At 35.7% G+C, this 26296-nt stretch overlaps 1 protein-coding gene across 2 annotated transcripts in view; it reads left to right on the forward strand.

Annotated features, from left to right (window-relative positions):
* Sema3a (semaphorin 3A) overlaps positions 1 to 26296 on the forward strand; it is a 203393-nt gene that overhangs the window by 43049 nt on the left and 134048 nt on the right. For both annotated transcript variants that reach the window (XM_021162359.2, XM_021162357.1), the window contains 2 exons: positions 8859 to 9016; positions 13585 to 13647. In XM_021162359.2, the coding sequence (XP_021018018.1) occupies positions 8859 to 9016; positions 13585 to 13647 (221 nt within the window). The remainder of the gene's footprint in view (positions 1 to 8858; positions 9017 to 13584; positions 13648 to 26296) is intronic.

A 26296-nucleotide genomic window follows, 5' to 3' on the forward strand; every position in this document is an offset into this window, starting at 1 on the left:
GTGTGCATATGTTGGTACTGTGTGTATAATTAGGATGGCTTCTGACCTAATTCTGTGGCTGCCTCTCTAGCTTTAACTCCACATATTTGATCTATGGATATTTTATCAATAATGTGATAGGCATAGATATTTTATAAGATTCTTTTCTACAGTAAAAGAGTTTGTGGATGAAAAGTATGATTTATCATTTTGTTTAATTATTCTATATGATCTAAAATATATGGAGTTTTGTACTAGTATTTCAAGATTTTATGTCAAAATATTTCAAGTATCCTTATATTTCATATTCTTAATATTTTGTTAAGATGCATTTTCATCTTTTATGTACATTTTCCTTGATTCTTGTCTCTCTGTGCATACTCCCTCCTTCCACTGAGATGCATGGAGGAAGACAGATTAAACATTTTGTTATCTTAGTCATCTCTCGCCAGTATAAAGTATATGTGTTTTGTGGAAAGAGTCCTCTGGGGTCAGTGCATTTGCTGTATAAACCTAGAGAGGAAGTTCAGTTAGAAGAAAGCTACAATTATTCAAGGAAAATGTTATGGGGAGTTAAACTAAGACACTGGCAATAGATTTGTACACAAGAGCAAACACAGGACAAATTACTGTGTTAAGTAAAACTGTAGTGATAGATTGCATCTGGGGATGATGAAGGGGCTCTGACTTGTGTGGACCTCTGGATGAGTGATCATTGCAACTGTCTTAAAACATGCAGAATGTTTGTAATGTTGGTAACAGAAAGAACAAAAGGAGTGAGTTCTGTTTAAATCATCCAGAGTCTAAGATGTTTGTGCAACATCTAAACAGAGGTTTCTAGTAAGCCTTTGTTTGGCCTTGGGAGGGTAATCTGCCTTACAAGGTATACATTTGAGGCACATCAACATACTGCTCATGGTAAAATTCATAGTTGTAGATAAAATTTACCACAGAGTTTCCTTCTTTGTAAAAAGACCAAGCATGGAGTAGATACAGTAATATAAATATTTAAGAGGCTGTTAACTAAAGTAAGTGATGTGAAGGAAAGAAGAAACCAAACATCCCACTCATTAGCTTTTAATATCCTCCAAAGCACAGTCTTTTTAAAGACAGTGAAGGAAAATAGAGAGAGCCTGACCTCTCATGTCAGGTGGAGGTAGACATCCTCACTCTCTTTCATACTTACTGTGTGATCTGGAATATTCTTAGCAGGCTAGCTGAAACAAGTCCTTCACTGGATAAAAAAAAAAAAAAGAGAGAGAATTCTGTCTTACAGCATTGTTAGGTATGAACTCATTTTTCTTTTAGCAGCTTAGTCTACTAGGCACTGTTCCTATCTTTCTCTTCCTATATCATATGGTCTTTATTCATGTCCTGTATTTACAGTGTTTCATTATTCCTCTTCTATTATGGTTCTGTTTTTGAAGTCAGGTTTAATTGACTAGCTTATTTTCTGAGGACTATTTCTTCCTTTAGCATTATTTTCTCTCCGCTTTATTCCTTAACACTCAGTATGGTATTATTATTATTATTATTATTATTATTATTAGTTTATATGTTCCCAAAGGATATCTTTCTGCATTTTTATCAAGATTCTGCTGCTTAGAATAGTCTACATACTACTTGGCCAAGGTGTTACATCTACAAGGAACTGTATATATTTTCACTGAATTATGAAAATGACTATTATATAGAGAGAAGTGAATAATTAGGTCACATTGGAATTAGTAGAAATATACAGGAAAAGAGGACTGCCATACCCGGAATCTATGAGTCAGAGAAAGATGGACTGTGAGTTCCACTCCAGCCTGATCTACAGGTTAAGGCATTGCTATAATAATAATAGTAATAATGATGATGATGATGATGAATTTCAAAAAATTCTTACCACTAATGGTCCATTTCTTCATGCTTTAAAAGGACTTGGGCAGAGGCAGCTGGATTTCTGAGTTCGAGGCCAGCCTGGTCTACAAAGTGAGTTCCGGGACAGCCAGGACTACACAGAGAAACTCTGTCTCCCAAAACCAAAACCAAAACCAAAAAAAAAAAAAAAAAAAAAAGGACTTGGGCCTTGGGCATTGTAACATTGATCTCCTGGGCTGAGGTTTGAGATGCTTGCTGCTTACATACAGTATGGGATCCAGAATCACAGCTGCAGTTTCCAGTTTAGAAATGATCTTTTACTCAAAGCTCAACAGAGAACAGCTAGGACCTTTCTTAGGGGGCCAATCTAAGGTTTTTGGTTTTTTTAAAGATAAATTTTCATTATATATATCAACTATATATATATATATATATATATATATATATATATATATATATCAACTGGCAGAGAAGGGATTTGATATACTTTCAGTAGGATAAAGAAAGAAGCTGAAGGGAGTTGAAACAAATTATATTAGGAAAAGATGTTTAGACTGCTGTTTCCAGATATCATGTATCTTAGTCAAGTAAATCTGCTTCTGATTATATTATGTAAATATGCATATTTTGATGCTTGTTACTATTAAAATTAGAAGATAGAGTTTTGAAATATATTTGAGTAATACTTTCCAAATTTATAAATGAGAATATACACTTAGAATCACCTACAAAATAAAAGGATGTATATTGGATCAACCTATGAAAAAATTCAGTGACAGAAATTTTTTTGTTCCACAAACTTTATATTTCAGCAATGTTGACCACCAAGACTCTGAGGAAAGGATCCGTGTGCTGGAAAGTTTTAAAATTTAATACTTAACAACATAAAAGTCTGAAGTGAGAACAAAGCTACTGATAGTAGTAGACACTAACACTTGGTTTTGTTTTCACAAGGGGCAGAACAAAAGGTTGAAAGATGAAGTAAGGAGGGAAAGAAGAGGAGAGGGGTATCTATGTATCTCTGAAATGTAGACGGTGAACTTGTTTAACCTCACTGATCTTCACAATATTTACAAATATCTAGAGGTGGTCATCATTTAGTCAAAATGTTTTGGCATCTTATAGGCCCAGCCTTTGATGATCTTTAAAAGACATGTTTGTTGTAAGAAAAGGACAAAGTTTAAGTCATGGGAAAAAAATCTATGAGCCTAAAACCATCAATGAATACAAGCAATTCATTTGAGTCTAGCAACTTGTGGGGTCCTTGTATCCTTTCTGCTATAAAACTTGGAGGAGGGAGAAATGGGAGTGGAGGGAGGGAGGAGGGAAGAGAATGAATTGGTTAGAAATGTGCAAGGAAAAAGAAAAAACCGACAAATGTGAAAGAGCAGCAAACAGAGGTTCTGCATCCCACTAAAGAAGCTAGTTTTGGCCCAGTCTCGAATGTTTGGATAAATATTCACTTCACTACCTTTCTCAGAATTTGACTAAGTCATTGAAATGTGGGTATAAGTATGGGTATAAATCTGTGTTGATTCTATATATACCTAGAATGCTACAGAAACTATATATTTTATTACAGAGAGGTGAATCATCATGTAGAAGTTTAAGATAAATTACCCATTTCGTATGACATGTGGTAAAAACATTGAGGAATGGCAGTTTATAAAATTATGGTTCAGTATCTTAAGTAATGGCTGGTAGTGATTATGTTTTATGATTATATTCAATTAACTATTTTTCTCTTTCAAATGAATCACAAGAAAATTTGTGATAGGTAAAGGTGTGGGAATAAAAATTGGAGCACTTATTTTTATTTATTTATTTATTCATTTATTCATTTATTTGGTTTCTCGAGAGAGGGTTTCTCTGTATAGCCCTGGCTGTCCTGGAACTCACTCTGTAGACCAGGCTGGCCTCGAACTCAGAAATCCACCTGCCTCTGCCTCCCAAGTGCTGGGATTAAAGGCATGTGCTACCATGCCCAGCTTGAAGCACTTGTAAATAGAAAACAGGTGGACTAAATAACCCAGGGTTCTTCTGCCGTGGGGATCTGAAGTACATTCTAATTGCAGACAGAGTGTAGTCTCTCAGTTTGCTCTGCACAAGTTAATCTACAATTTTGGGATTGTACTACTACTTTGACACTACTTTTAAATTTTTAAAAGAGAATGTAATTTACCCATAACCAGTCACAATGCTGCTTAAAATGATATAAATTGATTTTTTTCTTTCAAGATATAGTCCCCTATACCTTTATTTCTGTTTTCTACATTGTCCTGGTTCACAATGTTGATGTCACTGCTCACTGGGGTACAGACTCTATGGAGTTACATCAGTGTATTCTCCACTATAGTATTTAACAAATGTTGAGACTATATCATTTGCTGAAAATATGAAGAATTAAGTACTTGTTTAAACTTACTTGTCAAATATACAAAAAGAAATCTTTTCTATAATCTGATTGCTTCTCAATATGTCTAGCTCATCATGAAGTAGGGTAAGTGATGTCTCAGAATGATACTGAGTTATAGCCCTAATAATTAATTCCACTACAATAGCTGTAATCTACACAGATGTGTTGTGGTCATACTAACACCTTAGAAATGCATGTTGTTTTAAAATGCCTTCAGTTGCTCTTTGATAAAGTGTGAGCACCAGGAAGATGTGAAAAGGTAGAGGACTGTTAAACAGCATCTCACATTACAGAAAATTTGTCTTGGCACCAATATCAGTTTATGTCACTGTAAAGTCTAATAGAAATGAGGAAGAAATAGCCTGAATTTTGCCGAGGGAAATTCAGAGGTGAAAATACTTACCGTTGATTGCACATAGTGTGTTGCCATCTAAGAAAATCACAATGGTACATTTAAATAAAGAACAGACAACATTGAGAATGAGATTGAGTGGAAGAGAGGTGTTTGAACTCAGGAAGTAGTGTACAAAGTTCATGTTGACCACTGCATAAGAGTCACAAAAAGGTTCTTTTCTAATTTGCATGTCTTTACCAAAGGCTTTTATTATTGCAAATTTAGGAAAAATGGGTTGATACAAAAATAAGTACATTTTAGAACAATGGAAAAGAACTTCTAGTAAGGAAAATATTCTTTTTTAATGAACTGAATTCACAGGTCCATTTTTAAATGTGTAGTTTGTTTCCAGGGTGATTTCATATATAAGCTACCAAAACTGTAACTGTCTATATGTAGAAATGCACAATTCTTGCCAAACTTATATTCAGCTAGTAACATAGTTTTCAGTTGGAAGGATCCCGTCACTGTTTAAAATTAAAGTGTACAAAGTCATTTTTATTACTCAGATTTGGTGATATAGAAGATAACAAAATACTTCATTTTTCTTAAAATGAAGAGTATACAAACTCCATATAGTTAATATTATATATATATATATATGTATATGTATATATATAAGCATTACTATACAATATTTCATGCCTCTATCTTTTATTTATTCCTTCCCTATATAAAGTTACCAGTGTTAATATTAGTCCCTGACATTGTTTGAATATGGTATCCTCAAAACATCTTGTGTTGAAGTACTAGTCTCCAGGAGGTCAAGCCACACATTGAGAGGTACAGGCTTGAACTTAATCAGTACATTAATTTATTGATGGGATTATAATGTTAACGCATTATGTATGGGTTGGGAAATAGGAGGTAGGGCCTGGATGTAGGAAAGACCTCATTGAGGGAATACCTTTGAACAATATGTCTTGTCACTGTTTCTGTGTGATGCCCTTGGCTTCCTGGCTACCATGAGGTGAACAGCTTTCTGTTCCTGTGCCCTTCGTCCATGATGACTCTTCCTTGCTATGGCCTTAAAAGAAATGAAACCAGTAGAACACAAATTACAAACTGTGAAATTGTTCATCCACATATATTCTCCCTTACATTGTTTTGCTCAGGCATTGTTATCACTCAGGCACAGTGATAAATTGTCTAATACAGAATGCTCAGTAAGACAGGTGTAAGTGTATTATTGAAAGTATATTCTATATGGACCTTAATTCGTTTTTATTAATCATTTTATTCATTCACATTTCAAATCCCTATTATGTGTCCACAAACCTCCCATCCTATCTCCCCTCTTACCCCCTCCTCTTTGCCTCTATAAGGGTGCTCCTCTGCTCACTCACCCACTCCCACCTCACTGCTCTAGCATCCCTCTATGCTGGGGCATCAAGCCTCCACAGGAACAAGGGCCTCCCCTCTCACTGATGTCAGATAAGGTCATTTTCTGCTGCATGTGTATCTGGAGCTATGGATCCATCCATGAATACTCTTTGGTTGGTCACTTTGCCCTGGGAAATCTGGCTGGTCCAGTTAATATTGTTCTTCCTTTGGAGTTGTAATCCCCTTAAGCTCCTTCAGTCCTTTCCCTAGCTCTTCTGTTGGGTCCCCAGGCTCAATTCAATGATTGGCTGTGAGTATCTACATCTGTATTTGTCCGGTGCAGGTAAAACCTCTCAGAGAACAGCCATACCTGGCTCCTCTCAGCAAGTGCTTCTTGGCATCAGCAATAGTGTCTTAAGTTTTGTTTGTGTAGATGGGATGGACCCCTATATGGGTCGATCTCTGTATAGCCTTTTTTCAGCCTCTGTTCTATTTTTTGTCCCTGTCTTTTCTTTGTACAAGAACATTTGTGGGTTAAAATTTTTGAGATTGATGGGTGACCCCATTCCTACCATGCCTATCTACTGAAGGTGGTCTCTATAGGTTCTGTCTCTCCTTTGTTGTTGTTGGGTTTTTTTTGTTTTTGTTTTTTTTGGGTTTTTTTTTTTTTTTGGCTAAAGTCACCACAGTTATAGACCCTAATTTTTAAGATCAGAGATACTTATATTTATCTTTACATTATACAGATAATCTTTAATTGAGTATATACTATGTAAACTACTGTTCTATTTCCTTCTTCATTATAACTCTTGGGAGACATATTATTCACCTCATTTTCTATATTACTGCGGTCGAAGGTGTGTAGAGTTGGTTGTAGTGTGCCTTCCTAATACTCAGGACCTTTGGTGATGCTCCTTCTGCTATCACAGGGATCTCAAAAAGTAACAATTCTCTTGCCTTAATTTCTTATACTTCATACTTCAACCTCTCTCATGTACCTCCTATGTGTTTGTGATTAAAATTCATGTTTAGATGACCATTCCATTGCTTTTTGTTTTTAATTTATTTTAGCTGAGGTGATACACTTGTTTGTTTCATTTTGGCTTTTCAAGACAGGGTTTCTCTGTGTAGCCTTAGCTCTTCTGGAACTCACTCTGTAGATTAGGCTGGCTTCATACTCAGAGTTCCACCTGCCTTTTCCTCCAAAGTGCTGAGATTAAAGGTATGTTCCACCACTGCCTTTTTTTTTAGAGCTTATGAGTTAAGTTTGCTTGGGTACCTATAATTTGGACTCTCTGGAATTAGGGTATGTTATAGTTTTGAAACTTAGAATAGTGAGATAGACTGTAAGAGTAGATGCCATTTTAAACAAAACATGTAGTTGAAGTAGTCACAAATAATGACATTAAAGGAAAAGACTACATGAAGGTAGACCATGTATCCATGCATTCCCAAGTACATTGGAAAGTACAATAAGATATCACAAATGAAAATGGCTCTAGCCTGACCTAAATACTAAAATGTTTGACCTATATTCCCCAGTTGAACTCATATTTGTTATTTAAAAAAAATAGTAGAGACATAAAGAAAGGCAGTCTCTAACAAGCCAAGATTTTTTGTTTATATAAGTTAGGTGTTAAGAAGAGATAATATTTGCATTGCTGTTTCTCTCTTTGTAAAAATCTATATTTTGTAGATTCACATCAAATTTATTACTAATTGCATTAAGTATATAATTAAAGAACATGGGGCAAAATTCAGGGTACAGTTTGAAACACTGCAGTATTTTTATCACATGGAGATGCTGCAAGAAAGAGAAAGTGCAATCAAAACATATATAAAAAGGAACACCTTTAATAAATGGTTTGATATCTCTCTATGTTTTAGTTCCTAAATATCATAGTGTTTATATAATATAGAAAATTAGATGGTCAAAAGACATTGAAATGTCCCAGTAGAACAATTTAAAGAACCTAGGGAGTTTAATGACACATACTCCACAGTCCCACTAACTTGTTACACCATAGTGTCCTTGTAGCTAATGGCTTGGAACAAATAAAACCACTTAAGGCATCACACCATTAAAGAAGCATGTATACAAGATTCTACTCTGTTGAGTGGCAGGCTAAACCAGGTCTTTCCCTGATGTTCTGACATATGGAGATAGAACTTAGTTCCTTGTCTACAACTAGGTACTTGCTTATCAAGACAAGCCATGTCCTAGAACATTGGCTTAGGGAGAGCTAGTGTTTTCTAGATCCTGAGAACATGACTGGTCTTAACTTAAAGAGCTGTGGTACCAACCCCAAGGCGTTCAGCACTCAACCTGTAACTTACTTGAGATATACTGTGCCCCCTTTTTACATTGCTTGGTTAGGTTCCTGATTACTTTGTCCACTTGTATGTTATTTGTATGTTATTCCCTGACGAGTGTACTACAATGCTGTATTCAATAATAAAGCATCTTGGAATAAGATATATCTTGTGCATGATCTCCCAATTGATCAGTAACTTATCTATAGTCTTTATCTTCTGATCTTGTTCTTCTTTTGAGGAAATTGTCACTGAAGAATGATGTCCTGGTCCAGGTTACTAGTCCATGAACATATGAAGATACTTCAATAGACTCCATTTCTATCACAAATTATTTCTTTCCTTTTAGTCTTTAGGGATGTACTTCTTGAGAATATGTTGAACAAAGTGTTTACTATTGATCTAATGTTGAAGAATCACAAAGAAAGGTTGATTTCTGTGAATTTAGTAGCATGAAGTATAAGAACTGCCTGCCACTGACAGCAGAACATCAGAGTATCATGTACCAGTAGTATCTGTTTATAAAGGACCTCATATTAATAACCACTCCCATGTTTGGTTACCTTTCAGAAATGTTGGAATCCAACAATGTGATCACTTTTAATGGCTTAGCCAACAGCTCCAGTTACCACACCTTCCTTCTGGATGAAGAACGGAGTAGACTATATGTTGGAGCAAAAGATCATATATTTTCATTCAACTTGGTGAATATTAAAGATTTTCAAAAGGTATCTGTATTCTAATATATGTACTCTATTTTTAAACACTGAAGTTTTTATGATATTTTACAGCTACTTAATATCAGGACAACATACAAAATTATTTCAAAATGATTTTTTCAGACATATACAAAATGAATGACAACATGACAGTAGATATAGTAAGCCAAATTATCAACATGGATGAAAAAAATCATAGTACTGTTGATGCCCATTCAAAAAACAAAACAAACAACAATAACAAAAAACCTCTAGCTTATTCTTCCATAAGTATTTATGGAATAAGGTTTTATGCAGAAAATAGCATATAATCTGAAATGTTGGAGGAATATATCCTAACTGAGTTTATGAACTATATATTTCCATGTGCATATATATTTGTGTAAGTTGTCCATCTTCCATTTGTCGTCCAGTGAAAGGTTCATCAAGCAACTATCTGATGACCTTCTTGTATTTGAACATAGTTCTATTTGAATATAGATATTCTCATTCATTTATATATGCCTCTGTATTGCATGTTATGACAGAGGTGAATAATTGTGACAAACAATATGGATCATAATGCCTACAATATTTTTAGTCATTGATTTTAAATAATAAATTTGCAAATCTTATGTAAAATCAAATTTCAGGATATCAATATTCTTGCAAAATTGGTTATCTAGATATCAGAAGGTTGATATTTCTCATAATATCCCTTTAGATTTCTGGCTCACTTCAGTCACTCTATGAATCTATATTTAAAACAAACAGATTTTTAAAGTAGACAGAACTGTTTTGCTTTGTCTACATGTATAACCATAAGTCAACCAAATTTCCTTAGTTTTCCAGCCTTAATTCCCTAAGGAACTAGGAGCAGCTTGCCTGAGAACCCCAGAGTGTGCTTCAGCTAGCATGTTTATTGGTATCTCTGGGTTTGGCTTTGTTTCTCTTAGCACTGAAGGCACTAATGTGGAATATTTATTGAGAACACATTGGTTGGCAACTTCTTAAAAGTGCTTGGAGACATAACTTTAAATCTGTTTCTTTATCAAGATTATTACCTAAACATAGAAGTTTATTTACATATATAAAAGCTTGAATTAAGATACATATTCACAAAACATTGCAGTTCAAATATGATATATTTTATAGTAAAAATGAGACACTAAATCATAACCTGAGTATGTTTAATCTGATTTTTTTTAAAAGGGTCATTTCTAAATGTCCACAGATGATGACCATATAATGATTAAATGTGTCTTTCAAAGACTTTTTTTTTATTAATTATTCCATTTGTTTCCATCTCAAATGATATTCCATTTCCCGGTTACATCCCCCCCCCACTAATCCCCCATCCCCCATCCAACGCCCCCCTCCTCTTTGCCTCTATGAGAATGCTCCACCACCCAACCACACTCTACTGTCCTACCACTCCAGCATCCCCCTATTCTGAGGCATCAAGGGCCTCCCCTCCTGTTGTTGTCAGACAAGGCCATCCTCTGCTACATATGAATCTGCAGACATGGATCCTTCCAGTTACACTCCTGGGTTGGTGGTCTAGACTCTGGGAAAACTGGGTGATCATGCCATTCTATTTTGTTCTTCCAAAGGAGATGCAATCCCTCTCAGCTCTTCCAGTCTTTCTGCCAGCTCTCCCATCAGGTTCTCTGAGCTCAGTCCCAGCATCCACTTCTGCATTGGTCAGTTACTCACAAGAACTCCTCAGGAACCACCACACTAAGTTCCTGTCAGCAAGGGCCTCTTGACCACAGCAACAGTATTAGGTTTGGTGTCTGCAGACATGGTTGATCTCCATGGTAGTCCATGGCTGGCCCCTCCTTCAGTCTCTGTTACATTTTTTTTCCTAATGCTTCCTTTGGACAAGAACATTTCTGGGTTAAAAACTTTGGGATGGGGTGGGTGACCCCATCCCTTGACCAGGAGCTGTGTTTTTATCTACTGGAGGTGGTCTCAACAGGTTCTGTCTTCCCCTTCTCTGCACATTTCCACTAAAGTCATCCCTGTTGGTTCCTAGAAGCTTCATGTTTCCCTGATGTCTGGGACCCTCCAGTGGCTATCCCCTGTTCATCACCCCCCCACACATATTTTTATTCGATTTCCTGACCCTCTGTACCTCTCTCACATCTCCTCCAGTTCCTGATACTGCCACACGTATTTTCTCCCCTTACTTTCTCCCTCCATGGCCCCTCTCACAATCAACGTTTAAATGTTCAAACAATAAGAAATTTTGTGTTTATATCTTATACAAAGAAACCATTCTTTAGTAAGTGAAGTAGAAACTTAGAACATTTGCTATTTTAACTTTAGGATATCATATTTGTCAAAATGATGAGGGTAACTTGTGTTGTTTTTTAAACTTCATATGTATGGAGGTAGAGAGATGATAGATAGATAGATGATAGATAGATAGATAGATAGATAGATAGATAGATAGATAGAGATATGCCCACATACTACCTCTAATCATGTAAACTTTATATTTAATACTTTCTTTTAGACACATGTTGTAAACTATGCAATGAAACAAATTGTGTCTGGATTTTAAAAGAACCAAATGAGCACATCAAAATGCTAGAACTTTGTAAGTGAGATAGATCGAAGTGCTTTATGGGCAAGCATGACAACCTGCGTTCTGTTTACAGCATCCACTTAAAGGGCCAGGAACATAGAATAGTCCTGTAATTGTAGCTCTTGGGAGGTTGAAACAAGGGGAACAAGAAACCTGCTGGTCAGCCAGTCTAGGCAAATCTATGAGCTCATGGTTCACTAACGTTACAGTAAAAATAAAAGAGAGCAATTACGAAATATACCCAACATTAGCTTCTAGAGTCCACACTTCTGCATACACATCTTCACATCTTCACATGTAAAGTAGATCATGAAATACCTTAAATAATGGAGTCAGAAACTAAGACATATGTAGTTAACTAGTTTTTGAGTAAAGAAAAATTAAAATGTAATAAGATTATAAAATTACTAATATTTGACAGAAGTGAAAAACACAAAACTAATAATTGCTTAGAAAAAACAATTAAGAACTAGAAAAATTTTTAAAAATGTGTCTTCTAAAATCTATTTGTTCTAAAATCAATATATATATATGTATGAATAAAATGTTTTAATTTTAGCACAACTTAGCTAGAAGTTCATTATGACATTCAATTAATCTTAGTTTATGGTTGGACAGAGAAACATTATATCTTATCCTAAACCACTGTGAACTTCAAATTTAAAAGATAAAACTCCCTGACCTCAATTGCCAACTTGAAGACAGATGGCCATGGGATTCTCCTCTAAATGTCAAGGTTCAGAGTGGTGTTCATTCATAAACATGATCAATGAACTATTTCTGAATGTCTTCAGTATGTGACTACATTATGTGAAACAGGTTTTAGCTCAGTTTTAATTTAGGCCCACAAACACGTATGTGCAGAAAATCACCTAGAAGAGAACACAGTAAGAGCTTAATAATAAAAAATGATGAGTTACCCATTCTATTCTTAAACATCATATTTGTTATATGAACTTGAAATGCATTTCTCAATGAATCATATGTTATTTCAATGACTTCTAAATTCTTGTATATAAGAATGCTGCACTTGGGCTTCCAATTCCCTGAGTTGAAATCTCCATCTTTACCTGAGCTTGTGACCATTTACAGTGAATTATATTGAGGCTTCAGATGAATGGCAATCCATCATCCTGAGGCTAAAAGCTTTCTAGCACACATAAATAATAAGCTGCCACTGACTCGGGATTTTTATTTAATGTATGACATTTCCCCCTGGATATTAACAAATATAACTCGAAGAGAAAACTGTTGAAGAAGTAGTACATTGTTTTGTCCAGTGGAGAAAAGACCTGTTAAAATTAAAACCCATGGAAAATTTTTGAGACTTGGCACTTGGAAGCTATTATGCTAAATTTTGGATGAGAGTATTTATATTGCTATTATAGAGAAAATGTATTCAAATGCCTAAGCCACCATCAGTAGCATCGTGGTTCTTCTACTTTGTCTGGATTCATAATAAATGAAAGTCCTTGGAAGTCTTTCAGCTTCCCAAGTACTGGGATTGTAGCTAATAAACACCATGCCCAGTCAAAGAAGCAATTTTTCAGAACTATATTTTTTCTTTGTTTCCACTTTCATCATCTCAAAACATATGATGTTACTTTTAAATATTTCTTATTTTCATTTAGAGAGAAAAAGAAGGCAAACACGATAGAGATTACTTCATGTGCTGTACTTTCCAAACATTAAGGTCTCGCGCTTCATTGCCATGCTAGAGTTTGGTTCAGCAATTCCTCCCGCACTGACCTGCTCACAGCTATGAATGCCTTAATAGATTTCCAACTCTAATTTCATACACTGCAAAAAATAGTTTATAGATGGAGAATGCATGACCTTAGTATATAGATGCATTAGCTATTGTTAAAAGAGACTCAAATTTGAAAGATTCCTGCATATAATACTTCTTTCCCTAAGCTGTGCCTAATAATTACAAAAGATTATACAGTACTAAATATCTTGGCAAATTTAATTGCATAAAAATATGATTCTTCTGTGTCTTTAGATTGTGTGGCCAGTATCTTATACCAGGAGAGATGAATGCAAATGGGCTGGAAAAGATATCCTGGTAAGAATTAATCTGCTAACTTATTTTAGTAATTTCTTAAGTAATTTACTACTATGTGATCTCTTCTCTCATATGCTTATGAACACCATTTTTTTTTGTTGTGGTGGATCTCATCACTGGAAGAGTAAGTGATATTGTTCAATTATAGAAATATAATTTTATAAAAAGAAAGCAGGTAATGATAATAATTTCTTTGATGGTTTATGTGTGAAGACAATAATTAACAAAATGCAACATTGTATCATACATGCCTATATTACATGGCAAATCATTTGTACAGGGAGAGTTAAATATGTTAATTCATATTGGTTCCTCTTGAACAATAATGTGTCCCAAGCTCATCACTATGAAATTACCTTTTTTTCTTTTTACATATTATATTTTGTTTTTCTTTCTTTTATCTTTCTTTTACATTTTGTTACTAGTTTTTCTATCCTCTTTATTTTTCAAATAGATACTAAGAATTAACTATGTAACTTGCAGTATCCTAGACACTATGGTGTCAAACACAATTTATGCAATGCTATAATGGATTTATCATTCATCAATTGGTAAATAACTTTTATAAAAAGTTTCCTCTGGTAAACTTGATAACCAAGTATGCAATAGGTTAGAAGTAAATCTTAAATCTGAACAAACCATAAAAACAGTTCAACTTTATTAGTAAATAGATTACTATAATTTAATTATAACATATATACTCTGTTTTATGCCTTATCAATATTTCAGGAAATCTGAAACACAAAATTATATCTGAAGCTTTTGTCTATTTTAAATATTAACATTTAGAAGAAATTCATCTTGTGTGTTTCCAATATCCAGGTCTAAGCAGATGTTATCAAAAGGCAATCTGATTGTTAAACCCTCCCTAAAATGTAGACTTGAATTCATTGGTAAAAAAATGGCTCTCTCAGTTAATAACATAGACGCTGCTAAAAGAAGGTAGATTGAGGAACAAAAGGCATAGAAATTCCCAAACCTGGTATATCTAATTATCAATAGCAACTAGAAGTCTGCCACTCTAAATTACCTGCTAAACACAGGCAGTATAATAAAAATCAATCATGAGACTATTTAAAGTTGCTGAGCCCTACTAGATTGGATTTGTAGATGGGTAGAAAAAACAGATTCCAATAAAAATACAAGGACAAGTAGAGATTTACAGCCAAGAAGTGGGGTGAGGTTTGGTGTGAATTACCATGATAAAATGCCTAGGATTTAGAGAATTCTGGTTAATGAGTTCAAAGGATTGGTTTGGAGGACAACTCAGGGTGATAAGCCCAGCAATTTTAGGGTAGTGAAGTTGGTGAGATATTAGAAGCCAGGGATGTTCTAAATTGCCAGAATCATTTTGCTAAAGCTGGACAATTCAGGGATGCACATAGAAACCTTGAATGTGCTATTCAGAGAAATCTGGCTGGAGCTGGATCAGAAGTCAGAGTGTGCAGTTATATACTACAATATTCCATTTTATTAGACCAGCAAATAAAGTAATTCAGAATACACATTTAAAACCGATCATTAAAAATCTTTCAAACATTTTAATTTTATGTAATAATTGAACATAAAAGAAAATGTTTCTGTTTCTTTCTTTATTAGTAGATATTTTCTTTATTTACATTTCAAATGGTATCCCCTTCCATGGTCCCCTCCCCCCTTCCCAGAAGCCCCCTATCCCATTCTCCCTCCCACAACTTCTATGAGGGGGTTCCTCCACCCACCCACCCACTTCCACCTCCCCATCCTCAATTCCCCTACACTAGAGCATCTATGGATCCTTCATAGGACTAAGGATCTCTCCTCATGTTGATGCATGACAAGGCCATCATCTGCTACATATGTAGCTGGAGCCATATGCACTCCTTTGTTGATGGCTTAGTCCCTGGGAGCTCTTGGGAGAGGATGCTGGTTAATATTGTTCTTTCTATGTGGTTGCAAACCCCTTCAACTCTTTCAGTCCTTTCTCTAACTCCTCTATTGGGGATCCCACATACAGTTCAATGGTTGGATGAGAGCATTCACTTCTGTATTTGTAAGGCTCTGACAGGGCCTCTCAGGAGACAGCCATATCAGTCTCCTTTCAGCATGCACTTCTTGGTATCCCCACTAGTGTCTGGAATTGGTAACTGTATATGGGCTGAATCCCCATATGAGACAGTCTCTAGAAGGCCTTTCCTTCAGTCTCTGCTCTACACTTTATCTCCATATTTGCTTCTGTATTTTGTCTTCCTTCTAAGAAGGACCGAAGCACCCACACTTTGATCTTCCTTCTTCTTGAACTTCAGGTGGCCTGTGAATTGTATCTTGGTTATTTGGAGATTTTGGGTTAATATCTTCTTATCACTGAGTGCATACCATGTGTTTTCTTTTGTGATTGGGTTATCTCACTCAGGATGATATTTTCTAGTCTATCCATTTGCCTAAGAATTTCATGAATTCATCTATTTTGATAGCTGAGTAGTACCCCATTGTTTAAATGTACCACATTTTCTGTATCCATTCCTCTGTTGAAGGACATCTGGGTTCTTTTCAGCTTCTGGCTATTATAGCTGCTATAAACATAGTGGAGCATATATCCTTATTACATGTTGGAGCATCTTCTGGGTATATGCCCAGGAGTGGTAAATCTGGGTCATCAAGTAATACTATGTACAATTTTCTGAGGAACTGNCAGTCTAATTTCCAGAGTGGTTGTACTAACTTGCAATCCACCAGCAATGGAAGAGTGTCCTTCTTTCTCCACATCAAATGTTTCTTTGGAATGAGAAGATGAATCTTTTGCTAAGGTGCCTACCATGCAAGCAGGGAACCCAAAGAAAAATCTTGGAGTGGCAGAGTTCTCCGGGAATCCTAGCCTATGAATGTGCAGATTCTTGGAGCTCACTGGACAGCTCGCTTAACAAAATTTATGAGCTTCAGGTTCAGTGAGAGATCCTGTACCAAACAAGAAAGGTGGAGAGCAAATACAGGAAAGACAGTGATGTGGATCTCTGTCTCCATCCTTCCTGTGTACAAGTACCCACATGTGAGCATAACTGAACACACACATGCACACATGCACATTAACGAAGAATCTCAACACACACCAACACCACAAGCAAAAACAGGAGCAGGATGATAATATCTTTGATACCAATAGAAAAATTTAGATTTGAATCATTTCACTAAAACAGAAATGACTAAAAGTTGTGCTGGACCAGTGTTGTACTTTTCTGGACTCATGGAGACATTGATTTCAACAAAAATCAGGATTCCTGGAACAGTAAAAGAGGTATGGGTGGACTCATTATGAGACGTTTGTTATTAAAAAAAAAAATCAATGCTGAATGCTGAGCAAAATTGATGTCTTTTTATTATTGTTGAATAATAAAATCTCTGTTGATCACAGCAAAGTTATGCTGCTATTAATTTGGTTTTGTCAAAACAGTGATGGTAATAATGATACTTGTCTAACAAGTTACCTAAATTTTGTACTAAATGCAATGACCATGTATTGAGTACATGCAATTACGTGACTGAATCAGAATATTCAGATGCCATGATACACAAATATTCTATTGAGCTTATGTGGTTTCCAAATTATTCATCTCAATGCTAGTTTTAGAGCACTCTTTCCACCCCTCCATATCTCTCTCTTCCTCCCTCCTCCTCCTCCTCTTCCTTCTTCTTCTTCTTCTTCTTCTTCTTCTTCTTCTTCTTCTTCTTCTTCTTCTTCTTCTTCTTCTTCTTCTTCTTCTCTCTCTCTCTCTCTCTCTCTCTCTCTCTCTAACATCTGAGATTAGGTTTCTGGCAGACATGCAGGTTGTTCAACTACTACAAAAATCTCATGTCCTTACTGTGTCCTGATATGTAATATAATCTTAAATTGGTAAGTGCATCCCTAGGAAAGCAACTTCAGATATTCAAAATTCATTACAAATGTTATGAATGCTATAGAACTAAAATGAATCAAAGAATTAATGTTTGGCATTGTCTGTGTCGGATATATGATGTGGATGGCCCCAGATTGTATGGTAGAGATAGATACATTAAGGTCTACATTCTCTAGAGTTAACAGTAGTACATGGTGGCCTAATGATAGAAAATCAATGTAGGAACATCACATTGTGAGTGTGTACTTTCATATTTCTTTATGTTATAGTAGACAATTTTCATTCAAATCCTTTATTCTCTCTAGTAACTTTTATTTAAGAAAATAAAAAAACCAATGGTTTTATTTCAATGAAATGTTATTACCTTAACATTAAAGTATATCCTATATTATTCTTCTGTTTAATGCATCTGGCTCTTTAATACTGACTTTCCTTATGCAGATATTGAAAGTACAGTTGATGCATTGAAAATTTATTTAAATTGATTTTTTTCATTGGTTAGCCTCCTTGGGCACGATTTCAATGTACACACTTCTTATTGGATACCTTAATATTTTTTGGTTTTAGGCTTTAATTTACATATCCACTTCTCAATCTTTTTTCTTTACATGTGACTTTGAGATAAAGATTGAAGGACTTGTTAAAATTTGTAATATTCTTTCTTGATAAGCATGATCAAGCACAATTACTATTTTAAGATATAATTTAAATAAACTAATCTGAAAGAAAGAGTGAGAGGAAAAGTATATTTCATTCAATACCTGATTTATGCAGTAACACCAGGGTAGTTTCATGGAAATCCTGTACTCTATCTTAAGTAACTAGTGATCAGTGGGGATTTATGGGCAGGGATTCTTTTCAAAGTGCTCTTGTGATGCTGGAAACCACAAGAATGAAGCATGGGGGCGTGCAACCATCAGGACTTCAAGACAGAACAGTAATCACAATAAAAATTGACCTTTCACATTTACAAGAATAGTAAACTATAATTTCCATGTGAGAGCTCTCTGGTTTCTACAGTGTGGGTCACCCTTTCCTGTTCCTTGCTTCCACAACTCCCTTGGAAATAAAGGATCTAGAAACAAATCATCTTGAGAAAGCCCTGTCCTCTCAGGACTCAGTTAGTGTAAGAATGCAGCAGGCAGAGTGAGACAAAACCAGCAAGTATTATTATAAACCTGGAGAATGGATCACTTTTAAAGTAGCCAAGAGAGTGCTTTAGTTCTGTGTCTCAGAAATTGCATCCTCATCCAGAGGTAGCCACATGTCATGATGTTGAACCTGCATAGTTTCTGCCTCTGGCTATAACCTCATTTGGGGAAGGAACCACCTCCCTATTCTCTTGTGAATTTGGGAAGATCCAACCCATCATTACTCTGTGCCAATACACAACATTTATTAATAGCAAGTATTGCCGAGTAAAGGCTGTGGTAAAGAGGCAATCAGTCCCCTCCCCCTTCCTCTCTCTCTCCCTCTCTCTCTCTCTCTCTCTCTCTCTCTCTCTCTCACACACACACACACACACACACACACACACACAGTGGGATATGTTGCCATTCATCTTCTAGTAAAAGACATTTCTAACAACATTAATCTGAGGGGTATTTTTTGTTGTGAAAAAATGAATCAGTTTATAAAGCATGCTGTCTTGTTAATTAATACACTCTTTGCTTGATGTGTCAGTGTTAAATTTAGAACTTCTGTGGTATTTTCGTTAGAGGTATGAAGGGCTTATCACCTTTACTATCTATTTGCTAGAGAAATGCTGGAAAATACGTATTTTATATTAGAAAGGTAATTTGATGACAAAAGTGAAATATGATCTGTACAATTTGACTGCCTGCTACTCTCCCTTGCTGATATTCCCAAGGCTCTGAATCCCCCTGAGTTATTCTCAGTACATTTTTTGTGGTGGCTTAGCTTCCTTGACCATGGTTTGCAAATGCAAAATGAATTTGTGCTAAGCTGGTAAAAGAATCTGTTTTGAATCAATAGCTCTCTGAATCCTCTTTGTTTATCCTACTAACCCATCTCTCTTTGCACTGTTTCAATAAAACCAAATGGCAACCGTATGACTGCTAGAAATATTTTGAGCATCATTGGAAATCAAAATTTCAACCATCTGAGAGAAACCAAAAGGAGCAGATTCTCAGAATTCTTTTCCAGATACTTTTCAGAGAGCAGCGTTATGCACCTGAACCTTAGAACTCCATAGTTTTAAGGAGTTTGTTTTCCTGTTCTTAAATGTTATGACCATAGAAAGTTATAGTGTACAATAACATCTCGATCAAAAGGACTCATATTCCATGAATTTAGCAGCATTAATTTTTGACAAGTAACCCAATTTTACTCACACTTGTTTCATACATGTCAAAAGTTGCATGCCAACCATTAAATTGTATTTAATATCTCAAAGTTCAAAGATGCCATTAACCTTCAGGGTTTTTGGTTGGTTGGTTGGTCTTAGGAATTTCAAAGCTTCGTATTAATTTGCAAGTGAGGTAGAGTTGTTGCTGTTTTTCAAATTTTGGAGCTTACAAAAATCAAATGTTCACTGACTGTCAAAACTTGTAAATCTATATTTGTATCACATTTCTGTCTGAGCAGTAGCATCATCAACTACTTATGTCACAGATTATTGTCAATTGTGGTTTTGTTGTTTGTTTGTTTGTTTGCTTGCTTGCTTTTTTGAGACAGGGTTTCTCTGTATAGCCCTGGCTGTCCTGGAACTCACTTTGTAGACCAGGCTAGCCTCAAACTCAGAAATCCGCCTGCCTCTGCCTCCCAAGTGCTGGGATTAAAGGCGTGCTCAACCACCGCCAGGCTGTCAATTGTGTTTTTGTAGTTAAGAGTAATCTAAAATTAATTATTCCCCAGAAGCCACTGGCTGGCTTCAAACAGCCTTGAAAAGCAGAGGTCTTCTCTGGAGGCTGAGGCTTGTGTGTGGAGTGACTGGATAGTGACCTACCATCTCATTCAACCCAAAGGCATCTTAACACACCCAGATTTAAATATTAAAATTTATTTTACTATAACTCCTCTGGTATAAAGCCATGTACTTTAGGCAGTAGTTACCTGGTCCTCTATTCACTGCCACAAACTGTACAATTCAAGCTGCTATTACACGGCTATTGCATCCAGTGAGTAATAAGGCCATTATGTCTGACCCAGTAGCCACGTGCTTTTGCAAGTATCCATAAAACCTTAGCAGGATAACTTGCTTAAAGTAGATTAGGCCTGATACTTTATAATTGTTGCTAATATTGAATGTGGTTCTTATTGACAATGAAGATGATCTTGCAGTAGATAGTGTATGTCCAAATATGGTTCCTGGTGAAAGATGACTACAATCAGGCAGCTAACAAAGGTTGAATGCAGACCAGAAAAGCTTTTGTCTCATTAAATGAAACAGACTTAAGTGTAGATTTTATATTCCTCTGAGGGATGTGCACATTACTATTGAGAGAAATACTGCATTATCTGAATTTACAGATTCAACATTCGTGACTGCAAAAACTGTGAGTTTTCTGAATACCTGATATTGATCGCAGCACATTTTATTAGAGTAATCGGGGACTGGTGACACCGACAATGTTTCCTTTCTGAGTATATTTGTGTACATGGTTGCGTATGGGTGTACATACATGTCAGTGGGAGCCACAGAATGACTTTCTATTTCTTGGTCAGTCACAATCCAATATATTTTTCTGAGACATAATCTGAATTTAATCCATTTGCCTAAGCTGGCTGGTGAGTGAGCCCAGAGTTTTTCCTGCTTTTTATTCTCCAGAAGCTACCACCATACCCAACGATTCACATAGGTTGCAGAGATCCAAATGTAGCCTCTCATGATTAAGCAGTCCAAACCTCATAAATGCATGCTTGTTTTAGAAGTCATTAGGAAACTCAGTGTCCTGTGTCAGGTACAAGATGTACAACAAGTGCTATTGAACCTTTAGATTTATTTTGGATGTTATTCAACTTTCGAATTGCCATTTGAATTTTTAAGCAAAATAAAATGATAAACATTTCTACATCAACCCAGACCAGCCGTCATATGTAAGAATTGACATTTGTAATTATTGTAAGGGACTTTAACTTTACTTGCAAAATAATACCATCAATCCAAAAAGGATTTTAAAATTCGATCATCTTGAGAAATTTCAAGTATATTTTTAAGTGGCCCAAAAGAAGGTTGGCACTAGCTTAAGAATTATTATTGATATCTGGCTGGAACAGAGCAAGGTAATTCACTTTAAGGTAGAGTAAGCCATTCTGCATGAATTATTAGCTCAGTCTCAGGCAATTCCAGAGAGAGGGTTTCCTATCTCATAGTGAGAAGTCCACAGAGTCCCCCTCACCTGGAACTCTCATAGCCATCACTGATATATTCTGTTGCCAATGATGTATATTAATGCATATCTACTTACTTTTGTGGATAAACTGACCATGATGCTATAGATTTAGCCTTGAATTTAGGAATATTTTCTTACAGATGATAAACTCTGTCTGAAGAATATGCTATCATCAGCTTTTGACTGTTTTTAACTTTAATTTGATTCAAAAGGGAACAATAAGATAAATAGCCATTATATCTACAAAATATCATGAAAATTTCCCAAAGTTCTTTAGCATCATTTAATGTCAGTGTTGATGTGCAGCTTTTGATGAGAGCTGGGGAAGGAGAGAGGATGCAAACATGATTTTATTTAGAAAATGTGATTACTAGTACCAGAGAATGTTAACTTTTCTTTATTATGTTAAAATAAGAACAATGGTAAAAATTCTCAGTAATCTTGATTTAGGTGCTGAATATATTAAATATTTTTATTCTTTTTTTTATTAGATATTTTCTTATTTACATTTCAAATATTATCCCCTTTCCTGGTTTCCCTATCACCTCCTCTCTCCCCCTGCTCACCATCCTACCCACTCCTGCTTCCTGGCCCAGGCATTCCCCTACACTGGGGCATAGAACCTTCACAGGACCAATGTCCTCTCCTCCCATTAATGACCGACTAGGCCATCATCTGCTACATATGCAGCTAGAGCCATGAGTCCTACCATGTGTATTCTTTGGTTGGTGGTTTAGTCCCAGAAGCTCTGGGGGTACTGGTTAATTCATATTGTTGTTCTGCCTATGGGGTTGCAAACCCCTTCAGCTGCTTGGGAACTTTCTCTAACTCCTTCATTGGGGACCCTGTGCTCTAGCCAATGGATGGCTGTGAGCATCCACTTCTGTATTTGTCAGGCACGGGCCAAACCTCTCAGTAGACAGCTATATCAGACTCCTGTCAGCAAACACTTGTTGGCATCCATAATAGTGTCTAGGTTTGGTAACTGTATATGGGATGGATCCCCAGGTGGGACAGTCTCTGTACAGTCATTCCTTCAGTCTCTGCTCTATACTTTGTCTCTGTAACTCCTTCCATGTGTATTTTGTTCCCCCTTCTAAGAATAATCAAAGTATCCACACTTTGGTCTTCCTTCTTCTTGAGTTTCATGTGGTTTCTGAATTGTATCTTGGGTACTCTGAGCTTCTGGGCTAATATTCACTTATCAGTGAGTGCATATCATGTGTGCTCTTTTGTGATTGAGTTACCTTACTCAAGATGATATCCTCCAAATTCATCCATTTGCCTAAGAATTTCATAAATACATTGTTTTTGATAGCTGCATAGTACTCCATTGTGTAAATGTACCACATTTTCTGTATCCATAATGTATATTATGGATAGCTTTAATATATACCGTACTGTATGTTACATATAGATTATATTTATGCATATTTGTTCATGTGTATTTATATCAGGTATAATCTTTTAAAATATTTGTTTTCTAGTAGCATGTTGAAATAATTTTAATATTTATATAATTTTATTCTATACTTCCACATATACTTATGAAAGGATAAACCATCATATTTATAAATAAAAATATTATAAAGTAGTAATTATGTGTAGGGAAGATAATTAGGTCAAATCTATTATCCCCTTGTAGGTAGGCACTTTCAGATAAGTTATTCTATTTTAGTAAGATATTCACCTGTTAGAACTTTAGAGGCCAGACTTAAATAAATGGAATATAAAAAGAATTTTACTAAAGGTATCAAAGTTTGTACACTGGTAGCATGTGGTGAAGACTCCATGGTAGGCTGAGTACTGCTTCTGACGTGTTAACTGTGCCTATAGATTCTATAGACAACCAGATTTGGTGTTAGAAAAGAAAGTAAACTGAAGTGGACAGAGAACGTGTCAAGGAGGAGCGGGGACTGCCTTGCACTACATCAATTCCTGGTAGTCAACTGCTAACCTTAAGAAGATGCTGCTAATTGCCATGGCACTAGATAAGGATGAAGACAAGATCTCATGGCTGAGCTGAAACAAATAGGGAAGGGGATAAATTTCCAGCCCAATGTTAGAACATGCTCACAAGGGTCCAGTCGTGGAGAACATTGACAGGGTTATGACTTTAGGTGAAACCTTGCTTCCACATCTTTGGAAAATTTTCTTATATGAGCAACCTTACAAGCGATTGAAGAGGAGTGTCTAGGAAATGAACTCCCTGCTTAACTAAGTTGGCAAAGCACAATTCCTCTACAGCTGTCAAAATCCAATGCTGTGTTTTACTGCTTAACTAGATGATGACCAAAGGCCCATATTAGGACAAAGGTGGCTATATTTGAGAGTCCTCCCTTGTTGGAGTGATAAAATTTCATGACAGTTTTAATGAACAACCTGTAATATTTATTTATAGCAGAAGATGGGCACATAGCAATATTCTAAAGCAATTTTATTGAAGTTACCTCTGTTTAGTTCCCAGTATGGGTTTCAGTTCTCTGAAGAATGTCTTCAGAAGGAATGAAGAACTCATATTTGGGTTGTTGGCATAATGTATGGAATGGTATAGAATATAGACTAGTATAGAAGTTAGACAGCCTTTAAGCATTCAAAACAATAAAGACATGCTTATTTTAAGAAAGGATAACTGCAGGTTATGGTGATACAACCCTTTTATCCTAGTCCTTGTAAGGCTGATTGGGGGATCTCTATGAGGTTGAGGTCTGGCTGGTCCATATAGTGAGTTCAGGAAAGCCAGTGCTATATAGAGAGACCTTTTCTCAAAACAGCAATAACAACAGCAAAATGGATAACCAGTTAATGAATACATGTTATTGCTTTATTGGGATGTATCATTAATCCCAGCTTTAGTTGAGAGCACTTAAGGTCAAGAATCTGGAACAACTTTCCTGTAGTCATGCAGAAAACAGAAGATTCCCAGGCTAATTCCAGCCCACCCCCTAACTAATGGATAAAAATAGCTATCTCAATAGTGTTTTAATGTTATCTTTAAATTTTCATTTGAATTGACCTGTAAGATTTTCTGACTGTTCTTTAGAATGTATTTCATACTTTGTTGTTGTTTTGGTTATTTCTAGTCAGGGTTTGCCAGGCTGTCCTCCACCTCACAGAAAGCCCCGTGTCTTTGCCTCCTGAGTACTGGCAGTGAAGAAGACATGCACCGCAACCAGGCTATAGTTCATACTTTTAAAGAAATCAAAATTGTCATTAAACATGAATAAAAGTCAATGAATTCTAAATTTCTTAGGTTGAACTCTAATCAAATATAATTTCTACAATTTATCATAGTGATATATGTATATACACTAATACACATAAGCATGAACATATATGTATACCTGTTTGTAGACTTTTGGTTCTATTATCCTAAATTATTTGAAGAAATACTTTGTTTCAAAAAGTTGGACGAATGGAATTTGTGAAATTTCACTTTAATATCTAATTATGTGTGAAGTAGAAGACCATAACTTAGATAACTAACATCAAAACTTTTTTATTACATTTGTTTTATTTTGCTAAAAATTTAAACAGCAACCATAAATGTCTCTTGACCAAGCATCTTTTATCATTACATAATCAACATGCCTGCAGTCTCTTTTACATTTGTTCCCAGAATGCCACAACATAAAACTACAAGATGGCTTGAAACAACTGACATTTATTTTGTCACAGTCATGGCAGCATGAAGCAAAAGAGCTAAACCTCCAAATGGCTGGCTTTGAGGCCCACTCATTGGCTTGTTCCTCAGTATTTCCCATAATGCTTCTCTGGATGCTTATTCCTCTGCACCCTCTCACCTTGATGTCTCTCTATGTATCTTTCTTTCCTCTCTGGAAAAAAACAAAGTAGATTAGATTAGGGTCACCCTAAGGGCCTCCATTAACGTAGTTCTTCAAGGGTCTATTTGTAAATATCACCATACTCAAGGTTTACTGGACAAGGGCTCCTAGCCACAACTTTTGAAGTAATGCAGCTGAATCCAACATGGCTCTGCATCTGCACTTATATCACTCATTGACTCTAGAGCAACTAATTGATTTTCTATTATTTCTATTATTACAAAAATCTTTTATACTGTGCATGGTGGTGAAAGCTTTTAATTACAGCACTCAGGAGGTAGAGTTAATTGGACATTTGTGAGTTTGGGGCCACTCTGGTCTATATAACTACTTGTAATCCAGCCTGTTCTACATGGTGAGTGCCATGCCATCTATGGTGGCTTAAAAAAAATCATTAGAGAATTTCCATTTTACTAAGAGAATTGCATGAACATTTTATATTATTAACTATATAATGTGTTTAGTATTTTGGACAGCTCTTAACCAAATCAAAATCTAGCTTGATATCAAACAATGCAGCTGGAAGAAAGGAGATTTGTAACAATGACAACAGACAGTCCTCTAAAAGCTAGACCTC

Source organism: Mus caroli, chromosome 5 (genome assembly GCF_900094665.2).
Source record: "Mus caroli chromosome 5, CAROLI_EIJ_v1.1, whole genome shotgun sequence".
NCBI classification, from domain to species: Eukaryota; Metazoa; Chordata; class Mammalia; order Rodentia; family Muridae; genus Mus; species Mus caroli.